The sequence below is a fragment of the Trichosurus vulpecula genome, chromosome 3, assembly GCF_011100635.1.
Source record: "Trichosurus vulpecula isolate mTriVul1 chromosome 3, mTriVul1.pri, whole genome shotgun sequence".
Taxonomy (NCBI): domain Eukaryota; kingdom Metazoa; phylum Chordata; class Mammalia; order Diprotodontia; family Phalangeridae; genus Trichosurus; species Trichosurus vulpecula.
The window spans coordinates 209,771,058-209,789,947 of record NC_050575.1 but is presented as its reverse complement, the minus strand read 5'-3'; the positions used below and the strand labels follow the sequence as shown (position 1 = coordinate 209,789,947).

At 44.9% G+C, this 18,890-nt stretch overlaps 1 protein-coding gene across 1 annotated transcript; it reads left to right on the top strand.

Moving 5' to 3' along the window:
- The first annotated feature begins 4,384 nt into the window (after positions 1-4,384).
- ADGRF3 (adhesion G protein-coupled receptor F3) lies at positions 4,385-17,004 on the top strand. Its single transcript, XM_036752987.1, has 11 exons — positions 4,385-4,481; positions 5,369-5,533; positions 7,141-7,359; positions 9,415-9,630; positions 10,857-10,997; positions 11,314-11,510; positions 11,710-11,889; positions 13,067-14,446; positions 15,671-15,712; positions 15,802-15,864; positions 16,963-17,004. The coding sequence occupies exons 1-11, from the start codon at positions 4,385-4,387 to the stop codon at positions 17,002-17,004; spliced, it is 2,742 nt and encodes a 913-aa protein (XP_036608882.1).
- The last annotated feature ends 1,886 nt before the right edge of the window (positions 17,005-18,890 follow it).

Genomic DNA, 18,890 nt, shown 5'->3' with positions numbered 1-18,890 from the left:
AGTCTATCAAGATTAGTCATCACAGAATCCATAATCTGTGGTTTTGTATAAAGCTCCCCTGGTTCTCCTCGGCTCACTCAGCATTATATCACGTAGGTTTTCCCAGGTTATTATGAAGTCCATATCTTCCCCATTTCTTATAGCACAATAGTATTCCATTTCATTCACATACCACAACTTGTTCATCTATTCCCCAATTGATGGGCATTCTCTTGATTTCAATTCTTTGCTACCACAAAAAGAGCCACTATAAATATATTTGTACATACGGGTCCCTTTCCCATTTGGGATACAGTCCTAGAAGTGGTATTGCTGGGTCAAAGAGTGTGCACATTTTTATAGCCCTTTGGGCATAGTTCCAAATTGCTCTCCAGAATGGCTGGATCAGTTTACAACTCCACCAGCAATGTAACAGTGTTCCAATTTCCCCACATCCTCTCCAGCATTTATCATTTTCCTGTTTTGTCATGTTAGCCAATCTGACATGAGAGATGTGGAACCTAAGAGTTGTTTTGATTTGCATTTCTCTAATCAGTAGTGATTTAGAGTATGGCTCTGTGTTTCTGGGAAATTCACTTAACCTCTCAGTGCCCCAAGCAACTTTCTAAGATTTCAAGTACTGACCTTCAAACTGGTCAAGGAAGTTCCTCACTGGGAATGCCTTACTCTGGGGCCCACTGGAGCCAGCTTGCTCCAGAGGCAATGGAGACATTTTCAGGGTAAGCATTGACACCTGGAGAAATCAGCAAATTTACAAATCAGGGCTTGATTGGTGATTTTGTTGACAGTTTAGAGCAGGGCTGAGGAAGCTGCAACCTCAAGTCCACAGGTTCCCCACCCCTGGTCTAGATTCTAGAAAGTGATAGAGAAAATGTTAATAATGCAGATTAAAAGTATGTGGTTTTTGTTTGTTTTGTTTTGTTTTCTGGAGGGGTGCAATAGTGCTGAAATCCCAGGTCTAGTCCACAACATTTTTACATCTACTTCCTGACATACATAATTGCTTACCCCAAGTAGAACATAAATTCCTGGATGGCAGGAATTGTTTTCATTTTTGTCATTATCTTGCATAAATTTCCAAAATGGACTGGCAAGTAAGTGGTCAGCAGGAAGGAAGGGTTCAGTAACTATGGTTTGCCAAAGGAAATGCCACTCATGACAAATATCTTCAGCTAATTGGATGTGATGGGGTATAGAATCTGGGAGCCCCCTGGAACTCTCCTTGAATCTTCCCTCTTGATCTGGCCTTAGCCTGAAGCCATAAGCCTTCCATTATAGCTAGGCCCGAATCTCTGTTACCTCCAAATTGTCTCTGGCTTCTTCCCACCCTTGATCCTATCAAAATCCCATTCTCTTGGCTCCTGGAGTATGACCTCTAGTCACCCCATCAAGATCCTCCTTAGAGTCCTCCTCAACACCCTCCCTAAACTCCTCCTCTAGTCACCCCAGACTACTTGACAGACTACTCTATCCCTCCCACATTCTTTTCTGTATATAAGAACCATCTTGCCTCCATGAAGGGGCTCAGATTCTATCTAGCCTGCTTACAAGGCTCAAGGTTCAATCTAGCCCTCTGGCATTAGCGTCACAAATGCTCTCTACCTATTATGGTGAATCTTTAATAAACTTTGTTTTTCTTTGGTTGTAAGAAGGCTTGGGTCAAATTCATTTGGCAGGACCTGGCATGTCAGTATTTTGGGGTCCCGAGCACCCCTAAACCCTCAACATATGGTTCCCTGACCTCAACAGATGGGTACAAACTATCCTAACTGTCTAACACAGTGTCTGGAATGTAAGGGGCATTTAATAAACATTGAATTGAGTTGAATTGAACTGAATGTAGCTCTTCCAAGTCCTAGAAGGAAGCTGTTTCAGACCTCTCAACTTGTGTCCATGGGCTTCAGATGGGAATAGTAGATCACTTCCTCCCCCCATCCATTTGACTGGATACATTTGTGGAGTGTGGCACTTCCCTTTCTAAGCCCCATCCCTGCTCCTTTCCATTCTTTCATCGTCCACTCCCAGCCTATCGATGCCCTTGACCGCTTGCCAGCCCATGATGGAAATTTTCATAAGACAACCAACAGCAGAAATCCTCTTAGCCATTCCACTGCCATCTGTCCCATTGCTACCCTGATGGCTAGCCTGCTGCTTCTGGCCATGAACTTCCATCTGATGTGCTCCCTGGAGGTCAGAGCATCTCAAACTGTGAGTGTCAATGAGAGTTTGGGGGAGCTTCTTTCTACCCTTGTCCTGAGGAGAAAAAGAGGGACTAGAAAGAATGGCATTGTCTGTGGAAGCAGATTGTGAAGAAGAAGTATTGGAAGTCAGCAAACTGTGCTTTGGGGAGAGGGAAGTAGGGCTTGGGTGGGTAGGGAATGAAAAAAAAATGTTACTAGAGAAGAAGTATCATATAAGCAGAGACCAGGTTTGGTGTAGGATTCCCAGACATCCTATTTGTCTGTCTGTCTATCTATCCATCTGTCTGCCTAAATATCTATATCTACTTGTAGATAAAGAGGTTTATCCTATATTTTAGATCCTGTCTCCTTTTCTAGTGTATTGAGAAAGAAATAAAATATCACTTGAGATTTTCAGATTTAGAGCTGATAGGGACCTAAGAGCTAAATCATCTAATCCCACCTACTCATTTTACACAGGACGAAACTGGTCAAGAGAAATAAAATGACTTATCCAAGGTGACCCAGCTTAAAGGTGTCAGAGCTGAGATATTTAAAACCTGACAAGTAGTATGAATCACTTCTACATTGTTAGTAAAATACTTCTTTCATTTTTCTGCTCTTTACCCCTAAATGTCATCAGAAGAAACCGTATATTCTCTAGAATAAATATGACAGAAGGGAGGGAGCCCATTGGAAAAGTAGTTGAGTCTGAAGAAAAACTGCCAGGTCTTCCCTAGAAAGACAATGTGTGGTGAGGGGTGGGGGGATGAATAGGAGGTATAAAGGTATATATAAGAAGGGCAGCCAGCTGGGGAGGTGAAGGAAAGGAGAAAAGTGAGTTTAGATCAAGAAAGGAATTAGTGGTAATTAATCACTTAAATTTATGTAGTCAGGGCTTTAAGGTTTGCAAAGCATAACTTCATTTGATCCTCAGAATAACCCAGTGAGGTAGGTGTTATTCCCCATTTCACAGATGCAGATACTGACTTATCCAGGGTGTCACAGCTAGACAGTATGTTATTCAAGATTGGAACCTTAGTCCAGTATTCTACCTGCTCCCCAGGGGGTTACAGAAACAAACAGGATGGTTTTGTTACTGTTGCCTTACTACCTTGTTCAAATTAATATGCTTTAAAAAAAACAGATTGTAAATAATAGAAGTTTACAATAACACATACATTCTCTTTGGAGACTTGTACTTGTTTGTATATCTGAATATTTATTTTGTGGATGGGTGTGAAATACATATTTTTTTTCCTTAAACAGGAAGAAATAATGCAAGAGGGAAGGTAGGCTAGAAGTTCGACTTATAATGGAAAGGTCTCTCCTCCTTGCTGACCCTTGACAATCAACAAACATTTATTAAATGCCTACTATCTGCCAGGCACTGTGCTTAGTGCTGAGTTACAAAAATCAAATGCAATAGTCTCTGCCCTCCAGGAGTTTCTGTTCTATCTATCTGGCAGACAGATCTTAGCAGGTACCAGGCTGGTCAGTTCCCCAGACTCTATCCAGCTTCTTCCCTGGGAGGCCGAAACTCCTGGAATCTAGCCAAGTAAGACCAACTTGGAGGCCCAGAAATATGTAAATGCAGGAAGGGACTAACCAAAGTGTGTTGACTTTCCCAAATTTGCATAATCCCTCCTTCCAGATGAAGGTTGGCATCACTTCAACTAATCTTGTCTTCTACTCACAACCATTTCCAGGCCAAGAGAGGACACTAGAAAAGTCCCAGGAGGAAGAAAACTTGAGGAAATGGAACCAGGAAGGAAGCCTGAGAAGGGGGAAGTCCCTGGGACAGAGCAGGAGACTATTTAGGTCCCAGGGGAAACCCTGACTTCTTAGAGTTCTCCTCTGTGCTCTGTTCCAGGAAACCTGGAGTCCAGCAACAGAGAGACAAACCAGGTGGCCCACCTACCAACCAGGGCAAGGAGCTGGTGAGCTGATCCCAAGGGGACCTCAGTTTGAGCAAAGGGAGGGAGCAAGAGATGGGACCATGGATAGACACAGAAAGAAATATCTATCTGGTTGACTCCTAGGGCAGAGGAATAAAGCCCCAGTTGCCACTGGTACCAAATCCTTGTAGATAAGTGTTGGAATTAAGAAAGTAGTCAGGTCAGAGACAACTGTCATTCTGCAACCTGGATTCTATAACCACCTTTATTCTTCTAGAAACAACTCTCTTTACTGCCTATGTGCAAATGGAAGTCTTAGAAAAGACCTGGGCCCCATCCTCCTTTAGTAACCCAGCTCTTCCCCCATCCCTAAGACATCTCATTGCCATCAGTCTCACCACAGGTAAGAAGGAGGTGGGGCACTGCTCTCTACCTCTCAATTCTCAGTGCCTTTTTTGGGAGGGGGGTTAAGAGGTGGAGTGGGCAGCTGGCAGCCATACTCCTCAGTCCTCATGAAGCCAGCTCAGCTAACATGCTGGGGACAATCAATCCCTAGGAGAACGAGGCTAGGACTACTTGTGAAGACACGGACCAAGTAAGTGCTTTTATTTTCTTCAGAGTAAGCATGAGCTTCCCTATTTCCCCATTCCCTTCACCCCCAATCTTCAATTCAGTTCACTAAGCAATAGTGAAGTGTTTACTGTGAGTCAGGGCCTGCTCTAGGCTCTAGGGAAGCAAAGAAAGAAATTGACAGTCCCTGCCCTCAAAGAGCTCATATTTTACTGGAAGGTTTTGGGGGAAGGAGGACAAAGTGTACACAAGAAATAAATTTATACAAAATGGGGCCTGGGAGAAGTGATTACAAAGGTATGGGGAAGGAGAGGGGGGAACGGATCAGGAAAGACACAAGGTCTTTCCTGATGGTAGCCTGAACTGAGTCTCCTCAGGGATTTTGTGAGTTAGAGATGAGGAAAGAGAGCATTGCAGGTAGTATCCTTCCTAGATGCTGGTTCAAACCCAGACCACATCCTTTACCTACCCTTTCCTGCTATGTATGATTTAGGGGTCATGCCCACTCTTGGACCTTGGCTTCCTCTGTAATGCTATGTACAGTCATACCTTCAGCTGCTCTCTTAATAAGTAGCCAATACTTGTTTGGTTGTGAATGACCCTATTATCGGTGACTTGGGCGCTCTTTCTGAGTAGCTCTCAGCATCTGGCTCTTGGCCATAAGATGGTGGTTGGGCCTTGGTTTTCTTGGTCTATTTACCTATTTCCTGCCTTCTACAGAGTGCGCTGCAAAACATGGTGAGGGCTTCAAATGTTCCTGTCTACCCGGGCATGGATGGAATGCCAGCATCTGCCACAATCCCTGCGATGACTCGTCTTTCTACCCCTGTAACTGTATCATCCTCCATCATCCTAACATTGGGTACTGCCAGTTGCTGCCACCTGGTGAGGAGGGTCTGGTATTGATTATGACTAAGTGACTGACCATGATGAGGATCTGTGGCCACGTCAATGGTACGGCATTGGGCAGGCCAGTTAAGCCACCTTCCATCGGAGGGATGGCCCAAGTTATGATCAGACAATGTAAGCTCCTTGAGGCCAGGGGCTGACTTTCTTTTCTATTTGTATACCCAGTGCTTAGCATACAGTAATTGCTTAGTAAATGCTTATTGACTGACAGAGTAAGATAGAGTTGGTCAGAACATTTATGCCAAAGGGGCAAGGTGGGAGATGAGAAAGAGACCGTAGAGGTTTTAAACCCTGAAGAGCCAGCACAGAGCTAATCCAGGCCAACACCAAAAGGGAATAGCAGGTATAACACCAGATGACTCTGCTTGGGTAGCCTCCCTCCTCATTCCTCTGAATCAGTGTAGCAAGCTCATTTCCTCTAACCTGATCTGAATCTTTCATCCTCATAAGCCTTTTGAAGTTCCCAGACTCTTGGAAATAACAGAAGATTCTAGTCCAGGGGTGGGGAATCTGGGACCTCAAGGCCACATGTGGCCCTCTAGGTCCTCAAGTGCAGCCCTTTTACTGAATCCAGATTTCACAGAACATTCAAAAGGCCACACTTGAGGACCTAGAGGGCCACATGTGGCCTCGAGGCTGCAGGTTCCCCACCCCTGGACTAGCCCTTCTAAGGAGACAGGGTCAGGATGGTAGTACTTTACAAATTTCCTTGTAAACGCAGATCCTGAGCTTATGGCTTAAAGTCATGAGACCAATGGGCAGAAATGGACAGGATGGGAATCTCCACAGGCCTGTTATTCCCCATCCTTTCAAGAGGAGGAAACTTCACAGCACTCAATATTCCTTATAACTTATTCCTTATCACTAAAGCTACAAGGTGGCTTTGATGGGGCTCTGGAAACTCAGCCACACCCAGTCACACGCAGGGAATTCATCAGAACGAAGAGATTTACCCAGACTTGCGCAGGCATCTTTTTTCTGAACTCCTAGGGACTGCTGAAAGAACAGCAAAATGGGAACCTTGACTTTGTACAAGCCAGTCAAATTCCCTTCCTTTGGAGGGAGGGAGCAGGCCAACATAGTTGGAGTCCAGATCAGAGAGAGTAAGCCAAAGTTGACCAGAACACTCATTAGAAAGGGACAAGAGGGGAGGTGGGAAATACAAACCATAGTGGTTCCAAATCCTGAACACTCAGCATGGTGCCCATCAAGTCGGTTGAGGACAGGTGAAAAGCCCTAGAGAGTAAGGGAGAGTGAGGTGGCTTTGAGTGTCCAGTATAGACTCTTTTCCTCCCTCCTTTTGTCTTCAGACCCTTCAGAAAAGAAAAAAAAACCACCCTGATTATTTATTTGGTAGAACCTTGGCTAGAAGGCTCTGGAAAATAGGCTGTTGTATCCTAAAAGGCAGGGGCTATTTCATTTTTTTCTTTGTATTTCCAATGCCTGATACAGAAAAGATACTTAAATAAAAGCTTTGCGGATTGATTGATTGACAGTGGAGAAGCAGTAGCAGAAGCACCAAGTTTACTCTGAGGATCTCATCTTTTCCTCCTGACTTTCTTCTGTTTTGGCTTCTTCACTAGTCCCTGCGAACCTGAGCCTGAACCCAGCACTGCCTAGTCCTGGCAGCAACCTGACCTTGGTCATGCTCCTTAGCCACGAGGCCACGCAGCTGAGCTGGTACCTGCAGTCAGTGAAGAACGAGACCCCAGTGATGCTGCAATCTGGAACTCAGGTGTCCTTTACTGCCATGAAGGACCAGGCTGTCCTCACCATCACTAATGTCTCCCAAGATTGGGCAGGTAGCTTCCTCCTTCTTTTCTTCCTACTGCTTTTCTTCCTTGTCCTGATTATTGAGCCAGGAGGCTTGAAAGCAAAGAGGGAAGGCAGAAAGTATGTACAAGGACACGGAGGATAAATACATGGAGATTGTGGGAAAGATGATCTCTGTTTCATCTGAGGACAAAGCAAGAAAAAGGGAGCTGAAACTGGAACAAGAAAGCTTCCTATTATTTGGTAGTTAAATTTGTTAACAATATGAAAGGCATTCAGGGAGGCTAGTGAAGGGGCAAGGAGAGAAGATAGAAAGGAACCCTGGACCTAGGGTTCTAGTCATTCTGGTATTGGGGGAAATCCCAGCCCTGATATTTTTTAGCTATGTGACCTTGGACAAGCCACTTCATTTCCTCATCTGTAAAATGAGGGTCTGGGATTAGATGATCTCTGAGGTTCCTTCCAGCTCTGAATCCTATGGCAAGAAGCCACATGGTGCAGTGGAAGGTCTGCCAGAGCTGGAGTCAGAGGGCCTGGGTATGAATCATGTCTCTGCCACTCATTACCTGTATACTTGGGCTATTTCTTCATCTATAAAATACAGTGGGGTGGGGGGGAGGGGTTGGCGGTAAACTAGGTGACCTCCAGGATCCCTTCCAGCTCTGAATCAACAACCTTATGATCCTAATCCTAGATCTACCACCATATTACTTTGAACAAATCACTTAATCTCCGAGCCTTAGTTTCTTCTCTTGTGAAATGGGTATAATAATTTTTGCATAGTTCTTCATAGGATTTTGTCAATGAAATGAATATCCTATATAAAATACTTTGCAAGTTTAAAGTGCTATGTAAATGTAAACTATTATTATTATTATCCTAAAGATATTAAAAGAGCAGCTAGGTGGTACAGTAGATAGAGCACTGGGTTTGGAATCAGGAGGACTCATTTTCCCAAGTTCAAATCTGGCCTCAGATACTAGCTGTGTGACCTGGGCAAGTCACTTCACCCTGTTTGCCTCAGTTTCCTCATGTGTAAAATGAGCTGGAGAAGGAAATGACAAACCGCTCCAGCAGCTTTGGCAAGGAAACCTCAAAATGGTGTCACGAAGAGTCAGACAGGACTGAGACAACCGAACAATAACAATAACAAAAGATATTAGATCTCCATATCAGATTCCTGTTTATGGAAAAGGGAATGCCCTCTAAAGGACTACTCAGTCTTCAGTTTTATAATCTTACAATTCTTTCTTGCTAAAATTTCTTTTCAGAAAAATCAACAGGGGCAGCTAGGTGGCCCAGTGAGTAGAACATAGGTCCTGGAGTCAGGAGGACCTGAGTTCAAATCCAGCCTCAGACACTTGACACACTTACTAGCTGTGTGACCTTGGGCAAGTCACTTAACCTCAATTGCCCCGCCTTCCCCCCTCCAAAAAAAAATCAACAATCATTATATACCTCATATCTACTGTGGATTGTGTTAAATTCCATAATAAGTCTTGTTATACTTGAACAAGTAATTTCCCATTTATGCCCCTCTCTCCCCCATACTTATCCCTGACCCTATGACCCCTTCCTTGTAACAAAGAAATACAGTTAAGCCAAACCAATTGGAACAGCTAGGTGGTGCAGTGGTTAGAGCACTGAGCCTGGAGACAGGAAAACTCAACTTCCTGAGTTCAAATCTGGCCTCAGACACTTACTAGCTATGTGACTCTGGGCAAGTCACTTAACCCTGTTTGCCTCAGTTTCCTCATCTGTAAAATGAGCTGGAGAAGGAAATGGCAATCCAGTATCTCTGCCAAGAAAACCCCAAATGGGGTCATGAAGAGTGGGACACAACTGAAAAAAGAAAGACTGAACAACAACCGGTGCATTTCATCATTCTTTTTCCAGTCCAAGTTTCCATCCTCTGGGCCAACACTAGGATCCCACAGCAGGAGAATGGGGTAAAGGGGTAGGGAAAAGGGAGGGAGGAGTTCTAAGCTACCAGGGTGTGTGCTACAAACTGGCAAGGCCAGAAGTAATTGAAGGAAGTTTGGGAGAGTCAGTGTGTGCCCACAGGCTGGTACGTGTGTCCACAGGCTGGTATGCATGCCGCTTTGTGTCCCGGGGATTCCCGTGGGAGCTGCGTAAGCTGGTGGAAGTGCCCCTGCAGGCCAATGACGTGCTTCCACATCCAAAGCAGCTCTCTATTTCCTGCAATGCCTTCTCCGGCTTCCAGTTAAGATGCTGCTTCCCCAGCACAAATCTGGCCTATGCTGCCTCCTGGAGCCCTCCATATCCATCTAGTACCACAGGTGTGAGGGGATGTGGGGGCTGGGGTTGGGGGGATATAGTCCCTTCTGTGACTCTCACTCTATTTCTATATATGGTGCTCTATAAAAATTGGTTGTTAGTTGTGCTCTGTTTGAGCAAACTGGGGGGAGATGGAGAGAAAAAGCTTGAAATTTGACTGACCGCTTTCATCTTTTGTGACCCTGATGACAAGTATTAACTGGCTTTTCCTTGCTAAGATGGAAGGACGTCATAAGGATTCCTTGCAAATTAAATTAAATATCTTCCCTTGTAACAAAGAAAATGAACCAAGCAAGACAGACCACTACAGCTGTGTCTCTCCATGTTGGACACTGTTGGTATCTGTACTCACCTGCCCTTTGGATTCAATATCACCCATTGCATTTATCCCACGTATAAGTGTCTTTTTACATTTTTTTCTTTTTCACTATTATGACCATTGTGTGTGTGTGTGTGTGTGTGTGTGTGTGTACTACGCAGACATCTATCCATACACCCACCGCACCCCCCACACACACACCTTCTGGCTCTTGCTTACCAGGCTCTGCACGAGTTCATACAAGACTTCTCATGTTTCACTATCATTTGAAACTCCTTATCTTCATTGTTTCTTATTACACAATGCTATTCCATCTTATTTTTATATCACGGTTTGCTCAATCATCCCCCAAAGGACAGAAACCCACTTTGTTTCCCGTTTTTGTTTGCTACTATAAAGAGTCCTGCTAGGAATATTTTCACTGATACGGGACTTTTTTTTTTAAATCATTGACTTCTGAGGGTGTACATGCCCAGTGGTGGGATTGTTGGATCAAAGGGTATGAAGAGTTTGGCAACTTTTCTCACATAATTCCGAATTGTTTTCCAGAATGATTGTATCCACTCCATCACTGGTCCATCAACTTTCTCCCTTCTGTATGCATACCCTTAGCATACCTCACACATGTATATGGAGATGCCATGGTGTAATGAGAGAAGAGATCACTGGACTTGAATCTAGGGAAGACCCAGGTTCATTCCTGCTCCTTATGCTTATTAGCTCTGTGACACTGGATAAGTCACTTCTATCAGATCAATTTTCCTCATCCATAAAATGAGGAGATTGGACTAGGTGGCCTCTACTATCTCTTCTATCTCTAAGCTTATAGTTCTACCCAGGTCCTGGAGAGGTTGGCATTCATGCCAAATTCTAGTGACAGAGTTCCTTTCTCTTCCTGTTCTCCGACAGTCTTGTCCAGGACCTCTGAGACACAGTGTCTCACTCTTGCTGTGTCAAGCTGCCCTGAGAATGATACCAACTATACCTGTAAGCTGCAGAGCCCTGGATTGGACCCTGTGAGCATCCCTATCTCCGTCTCCATTATCCGGGGTAGGAAGATCTTGCCCAGATTCTTATTGGTCCCTATCTTCATCACCATAATTCAGGGTAGGCAGTCTTGTCTAGGATCTGTCCTGCTTACCTAGTGCCTGAAGAATAGCAACCTCTGCCTGGGAGGATTCTAGGTCTTCCTTATCGCCAGATAGACCTAGGTCTGTCTGCTCTGTCCTAGAGCAGAGACAGACTTAGAATTGCTCAAAGATACTCCCTGTTTGATAGGATTCAGACTTAGACCCGATCGTAGGAAATTTCTCCACCAAGAAGAGCTCCTGTAAAACCACTGAATGTGTTGTGTTTATCCCTTTAGATCGAGATACTACTTGTCCCCAGGACTCTTTGGGTGGTGACTGGACCGTCACTAAAGCTGGATACGTGGCCCAGATCCCATGTCCTATGAACAGGATAGGAATGGTTGAGAGGCACTGTGGGGCCAAAGGCATCTGGGGACCCATCAAGAACAGCTGCACTGACATGAGGCTAGTGGCCATGTTTCGCACAGCCCAGGTGAAGCTTTTGAAGCACTTTTAATGCTGCAGAACTTATGTCCTAAGCTAAATTCACGTCCTGAGTCAGGAGGTGTGCAACTATGCAGGGAGAGAGGCATAGAACCTAGGGAACTTGTTTTCAGAGCCTTTATGCCAAGGCCCTTGTCCAGTGTTTTCTCCCCCTTCCCCTGATGCCCCTTTCCTTCTTTCTGATGCAGCTGTTATTGGCAGGCCAAGGTAAGCCAAAGGGGAAGGTGCCACAGCTCGTGAAACAGTTGCAGAAGCAGGTAGCAGCTGTGAGTTCTCCCTCTGACTTATTAGCACTGGTGGATACTGTGAACATCTTGGCCCAGGTGGTGACCAGGGCCAGGACAGAACTTAACCGCAAGACCTTGGAGGTGAGTACAATCTCAGGAGTCACAGCACCAAGGGGGTAGAAGGTGGGAGAAATGCTATATAGTCTTTTTTTGGCCTCCTCCTGGGAATCTCTGCCCTCTCAGGCAAGCCCTTGGACTGGTGGATACTAGTTCTTCCTAGTAACCTATGTTTGTCTTCTGGCCTGTCCATTCCTTGCAACACACCTGCAACAGTGCCTTGGAGCCTGGGATGGGAACATGATGCTCTGGAGAGGTAGAGTTGGTTGAGAGCTAGGAGGGCTGAAGTCTCGGCCACATGTGCACAGAAACAAAGATACCTAGGTATTCATTTCCATGTACAGACACATGAACATGAATCCTAACAAACACATAAACACATATGTGTAAATTTATTCACACATGCCAGCATACATGCATGTATAATTGTAATCATACAGGGTCAAATGGAGACGCATAGATCCCCATTTAAAAAGCAGGGAAATACATACATGTCAGGAATTGTCCAGCTGATCATACATACTCATGGCACATGCATACATGGTATAAAATCAGACAGAATCTATGAAACATATACCACATAAGAACATGCAAATACGTCTATATCACACGTGGATACATAGACACTCTTCCCCCCATTTGTGCATATTCATGCCAATGTTGACCTACACCACTGACTCCTGTGCATAATTACTGATTCCACAAACTCTAGGATATGTCAGGGGGGGAGGGAGCAGAAGAGAGACCCTTTTTTTTTGTTTTGTTTTGGTTTGGTTTTTTGGACGGGGGGAGGTAGGGCAATTGGGATTAAGTGACTTGCCCAAGGTCACACAGCTAGTGAGTGTGTTGAGTGTCTAAGGCTGGATTTGAACTCAGGTCCTCCTGACTCCAGGGCTGGTGCTCTACTCACTGTGCCTGCCACCTAGCTGCTCCTAAGAGAGACCCTTTGAAGGTGATACAAAGGATGTCAGGCAATGGGTTGTTTAGCCTGTAGATGGAACTTGGAAGTACACTCTATAGCCAGAGTATGTCAGTAAATGCCTTGTGTAGCTTGCTGGATAGCTGACTTCCTCTTTCACACATCTGCTCTTCTTTCTCTTTTTGATTTTCTCTGGGGAGAGGGAGCCAAGCAAAGTACACTCCTGGCTGAGTCCATGGGCTCTCTCCAACTGGGGCTAATTTCTGTGTTGGATGGCTGCAGGATTTTCTGAAGGCCACAAATGACCTCTTGGAGTTGGATCCCAATTCTATTTGGGCCCCAGCCCAGGCCCGGATGCCCTCGGTGAGTTCAGCAATCCTGCAGGCTGTGGAGAGCCTGGGTCAAAGCCTGTGTTCCAATGACTACCCCTTCTATCTCACCTTGCCCAATGTGCAGCTACAGACCCAGCTTCTTGGACCTATGACGCCAGAGGACTATAGTATCTCCTTTTCCACTCATCCCCCTATCAGGGCAAAAATCTCACACCATGCACTGGCTCAATTGCCTTGGAAGACTGGCAATATCAGTATCACCAGCATAGTACTGAGTAAATTGGGCCATATCCTACCCATGAACTATGGGAAAGGGTTAAGGGACTTACTCAATGCCACTCCTGGCTTGGTTCTCTCCAACTCCATCAAAGATGGTAATCAGACTGTAAGGAAGGTGGAGATCATTATGGATTTTGGGGGTACAGAAGGTATTCCCACTTGTGTCTTCTGGGACCACAACCTCTTCCAGGGTGCAGGTGCCTGGTCGAAGGAGGGCTGTGAGACTAGGGTGGGTAACACCAGCAGCACCACTCAGTGTATCTGCTTGCATTTAACCTCCTTTTCCGTGCTTATGTCCCCCCATTCTGTCCCAGATAACCTGACTTTGACATTGCTGACCCAGGTGGGTTTGGGGGCCTCAATATTGGCGCTGCTATTATGCCTGGGAGTATACAGAGTTGTATGGAGGACGGTGGTCCGGAATAAGATATCTTACTTTCGGCATGTGGCCTTACTCAATGTGGTACTCTGCCTGCTTGTCGCTGACACCCTCTTCCTTGGGGAGTCACTGTTGTCCCTAGGCCCCCACAGCCCACTTTGCCTACCTGCCACCTTCCTTTGCCATTTTTTCTATTTAGCTGCTTTCTTCTGGATGCTAGCCCACGCCCTGGTGCTAGCTCATCAGCTCCTCTTCGTCTTTCACCAATTGTCTAAACGCTATGTACTGCCCATTATGTTTGTCTTGGGCTACCTGTGCCCATTGGGGTTCGTGGGTACAACATTGGGCCTGTACCTCCCTCAAGGACAATATTTGTGGGAGGATGGATGCTGGCTGGATGGGAAGAGTGGGGCAATCTATACTTTTATGGGGCCAGTGTTAGTCATTGTAGGGGTGAACGGGCTGGTGCTGGCGATGGCTGTGGTGAAACTGCTGAGGCCCTCATTGTCCGAGGGGCCCCAGACTGAGAAGCGGCAGGCTCTTCTAGGTGTGATCAAGGCACTGTTTATCCTTATGCCCATCTTCGGTCTGACTTGGTTACTGGGCTTGGCCACTTTGGACAGAGGCAGCAACATCCCTCACTACCTGTTCACCATTCTTAATAGCACCCAGGTAGGTGACAAAGTCCTTATTATTCTCATCACCTGTGACCACTTGGCAAAGTGATGCTTAACTAGTTAATAGCAACTATTTTCCCATGGCCCATTTACTTGGCACTAGTCAGCTTTCTAGCTTTAGTTTTAACCTGTGTCCTTCTTCTCTACTTTCCCCTACCTGGTAAGATTCCCAAGGAGCTCCAAGTTCTGAGGTTCTAATTTTCAGGACCACTGACATGGCTGTCCCTGAGATGGTACTCTCTAGGGAGCCTGCCATAAGGGCAGAGTCCTAGGACTCATTACAACCGGGCTCTATTCCCAGATTTATTGTGGTCAAGGCTGGTTCCTTCTCTCCTTTGAATCACTTTCCTTACCTATAAAAGAGCAAGAATAATAATCCCTTTCCCAGAGATGTTGAGGAAGGGGTAAACGAGATAATGATTAACATTTGCATTAACATTTAATCAGTTCCAGATACCAAAGAAGACAATTTCTGGACCCCCTAAAATTGTCAGTACTTCAAACTTTTGCTATGCTCTACATAAATACGCTTTCACTAAACATCTACTCCAGTGACTCGTAGTGGGGTGAATCATAGGATAATCTGTTATAGGATCATAGAGCTAAAGCTGTAAGGGGCCTCAGGCTATCTAGCCCAGCCCCCACATTTTATAGATGAGGACACTGAGACTCAAAGTGATTTGCTGAAGATCACATATGTAGTAAGCATCTGAGGCAGAATGTGAGGGTGCCCAGAGCTCATGCTGGAAAGGTTTCCAATACATTTCAGGAGACAGACTGTCATATGAAGGTGAGCTTAGCTAAATCACTACAAAGTCGGACACCAGGTTCTGAATTATTTTGGTCACAGCAACTCATGACGCTAAGGCGTGGAGGGGTTGTCATCTGCATTACTGGAGATCCACACCTGTGAATCTCTTGTAAAGTACTGAAGAAAGTACATGAATATAACAACATTCAAAATAAAGACTATGAAGTTGCCAGTAATTTCCTAGACAAATATTCCAGTGGAGGAGTCTTAGGATATGATTTAGGCAGGTGGGACAGAGGTGTTAGGTGTATGGGAGGATAACCAGAGAAAGACAAAATGACAGGCTTTCCAAACACAGCGGCAAGAGGAGTAGTTGGCAATTTTGCTCACTGAGCAAATTTTGCATTCAGACCCTCTTCCTAACAGGAGGGTCCTCACCAGTGCATTTTTCCTTGTCTCTACTCTCAGGGGGTCTTTATCCTACTCTTCGGCTGTCTTATGGATAAGAAGGTGAGAGTGCTTGCCCACCCTTCTAGACCTGGCTCTGGGCCATAAGGACATGCCAGTCCTACCAGCACGTACTTCTATTTCCTTTGCAGGTACAAGAAGCATTGCTCAAACACTTCTGCTGTGTTCTTCCTGCTGTCTCCAGCGTCTCCCTGGTGAGTCGGCAGCATCCCTTCTCCAGCACAGACGGTCCCTAGATAAGCCAGGAGGTAGAGTTAGGGCCTAAATTCTAATTCTATGGGCTAGGTTTAGGATACTTCTTTTGAAGTGATTGCTTTATTTAACACACATGTAAAGAATCAGTGTGCACTGGCCCTGAAATCAGGACCTGAGTTCAAATGTGGCATCAGATACTAGCTGTGTGATCCTGGGCAAGTCACTTAACTCTGGTTGCATCAAATAAAGCGGGGGGGGGGGGAGAAGAATAAGCAGTGTGGCTTGGTGGAGGGTCAGCTAGCCTCAGAGCCAGGAACCTGGGTTCAAGTCTGGCTTCTGACATATAGTGGCTGGGTGAGCCTGGACAAATCATTCAGTCTCCCAGTGTTCTGGGAAACAATCTGGAAGAGGCAGAGAAGGTGCCAACCTGTATGAATTATAATAGTTTCCTCATCTGAGAGTTCCCTATACCAGTGAAATCACTAGTCCAGGCCTTAACCCTATTAAGTACCACTTTGATGCTTCCTGGAGGAACAGACCCTGGACCAACTCTGGTAGGTCCAACTAAATGTGGAAAGGCTTCAGGTAAGAACCAGCCTAAGGGTGAGGAGGATCACCCACAGAAGGCTGACCACCAGGTGGTTGGTGCTTTTGGTCACAATTTACAAAAATATCACTATGGCACAGAAGGATTGGGATCTGCATGGGAAAGAGAGTATCGAAACCTACCCCGCAAATCACAAATCTTCTTTTTTAAAATTCAAGTACATAAGATTCCACTTATAGTCCAAAGAGTAAGGTGAAGATTCGAGAGTCTGGATTCCTGATTACGGCTCAGGTTCACATCACCCTTCTGGCCCTCTTTCTTCCCAGCTATCCTTTGAGGCAAGTAGGTGGTATAGGCACACACAGGTATATAGGTGTGCACAAGGCTTTGCAAACTACAGAAAAGATGTCAATTATTCTAGATGTGCTTGAGAACACTGCTCTAGGGACCTCTGCAGCAAAAGAAAAAGAAGGTAGACACACAGACTCAGTGTATGGGGATGGCTAACTAGGCAAACCTCTCTCAGTAACTGGGTTCCTTTGCTCCACAGCAGGCCACAAATGCCATGAGTGACTTGGAATCCAGCAAATGAAGAATGGAGAACGCTGGGTATGAATTAAACTCTTTCTTGGGGACTACATAAGACAAGGGCTGTCGGAAAAGTGGTTTGGGGATAGAGAGGAACTTTGCAGCTTGAACAAATGTGGCTCTCTTCAGGAGCCACGTCAGCGTTCACACCTGAGGGGCAAAAAACCTTTATGCAGAGAACACAGGCCCCTCCTGGGTGACTAGTTCTACAGAAGAATGACTGGGCCAATCACAGCATTCAGGCTGCTGGTGACTCTAGGGCACCTTCAACTCTTGTCTTGGGAGAAGACAGTGGGATCATTTGGCTAGGACATGAATTCCTTCTAAAAATCCTTCCTCATGTTACAAAAGCCTCATGGCTTCCACAAATTATCTTGTGAGGTCCTAAGCAAAATTACCTTTTTTTTTTTGTTCAGATATTTCAGTCATGTCTGACTCTCCGTGACCCCATTTGGGGTTTTCTTGGCAAAGATTCTAGAGTGGTTTGCCATTTCCTTCTCCAGCTCATTTCACAGATGAGGAACTGAGGAAGGCAGGGTTAAGTGACTTGCCCAGGATCACACACACACCTAATAAGTGTCTGAGGCCAAGTTTGAATTCAGGAAAATGAATCTTCCTGATTCCAAGCCCAACCCTCTATCTACTGTGCCACCTCGCTGCCCTTTCTTTTTTAATCTTTGTTAAAAGGGATAGCTCACTGATTAGGGGAGAGTAGGAGGGATATATTCAGAAATAAAATATAACATAAAAATAGAAAATTAATCTCAGGATTAGACCTGTCCTTTCATTGATATGAGGAACTTTGGATGAACAAACCCTTCCTACCAAGTAGGTGCAGAATTACACCTGCTAAGAGAATTGTCTAGTCACACAGCCCATCTGTATCAGAGGTAAACTGGAACCCAGAGGGCCTGGAGTTAGGAAGACATCTTCCTGAGTTCAAATATTGCCTCAGACACTTACTAGCTGGGTGACCCTGGGCAAGTCACTTAACCCTGTTTGCCTCAGTTTCCTCATCTGTAAAATGAGTTGGAGAAGGTAATGACAAACCACTTTGGTATCAGACACAACTGAAAATGACTGAAAACAGAAGGAAAAAAAAAACAGTCCAGCAACAGTGTCTGACAGTATATATGTGTGTGTATGTGTATGTGTGTGTGTGTGTGTATATATACTATTCCACAACGTTAGTCCTCCACCTCTGAAAGGAGAGGGGGGAAGGTTCATTTTCTCTAAAGTCAAGCTATCAACAAGCATTCATTAAATTCCTATGGTGTGTCAGGCTTTATGCTCGAGAAAAACGAGATATTTAGCCCCTGTTCTCAAGGTGATTATGTTCTACTGATGGGAAACACAAAATGAAGATACATAACAGTGAACTTTTAAAAAGGGGTGGGGGCACTAATTCCTGGGGAATCTGCCTAGACTACCTGTAAAACATGCCCTCAACTTCTGAGAGCAGGAAGAGTCTGGAAAGAAGCTTTCAGGAAAGCTTCCGTTACAATGAGCCACCCTCAGAAGCTTTCCACATTAGTATTTCATGGATTGATACAAAGCCTTAGTAAACAGACTGCCATAAAGTCCAAAAACATTTAAGCTTCTGCTGTCTATTTTAGCTGATACAACTATCTAGATATGATATATGTAAATTGTTAGCAAAATGGCTTCAGTCTTTTCACCAAATAGCTAGTGAGCTGAATTTTTTTTTTTCTATTCCAGTTTTGAAGAGATCTGGCTGTACATGTGGCAAAACTTGATTTACTATCTTTTTGCAGTTTCAACAAAATGAAATCAGCAACTTGAAACTTGCCTTTAGACCTCTTTTTAAAAATTGAAGATTTATAAATGTTTCATGTATTAAATAGATATATAAATTGAAGAACAGGAACC

Bases quoted from the DNA above. Each gene is read 5' to 3' on its own strand.
- ADGRF3 (XM_036752987.1), top strand. From the start codon at position 4,385: ATGGAAGTCTTAGAAAAGACCTGGGCCCCATCCTCCTTTAGTAACCCA. The intron at 10,998-11,313 runs GTAGGAAGATCT...TTATCCCTTTAG, and splicing joins CTCCGTCTCCATTATCCGGG to ATCGAGATACTACTTGTCCC. The intron at 15,865-16,962 runs GTGAGTCGGCAG...TTTGCTCCACAG, and splicing joins CTGTCTCCAGCGTCTCCCTG to CAGGCCACAAATGCCATGAG.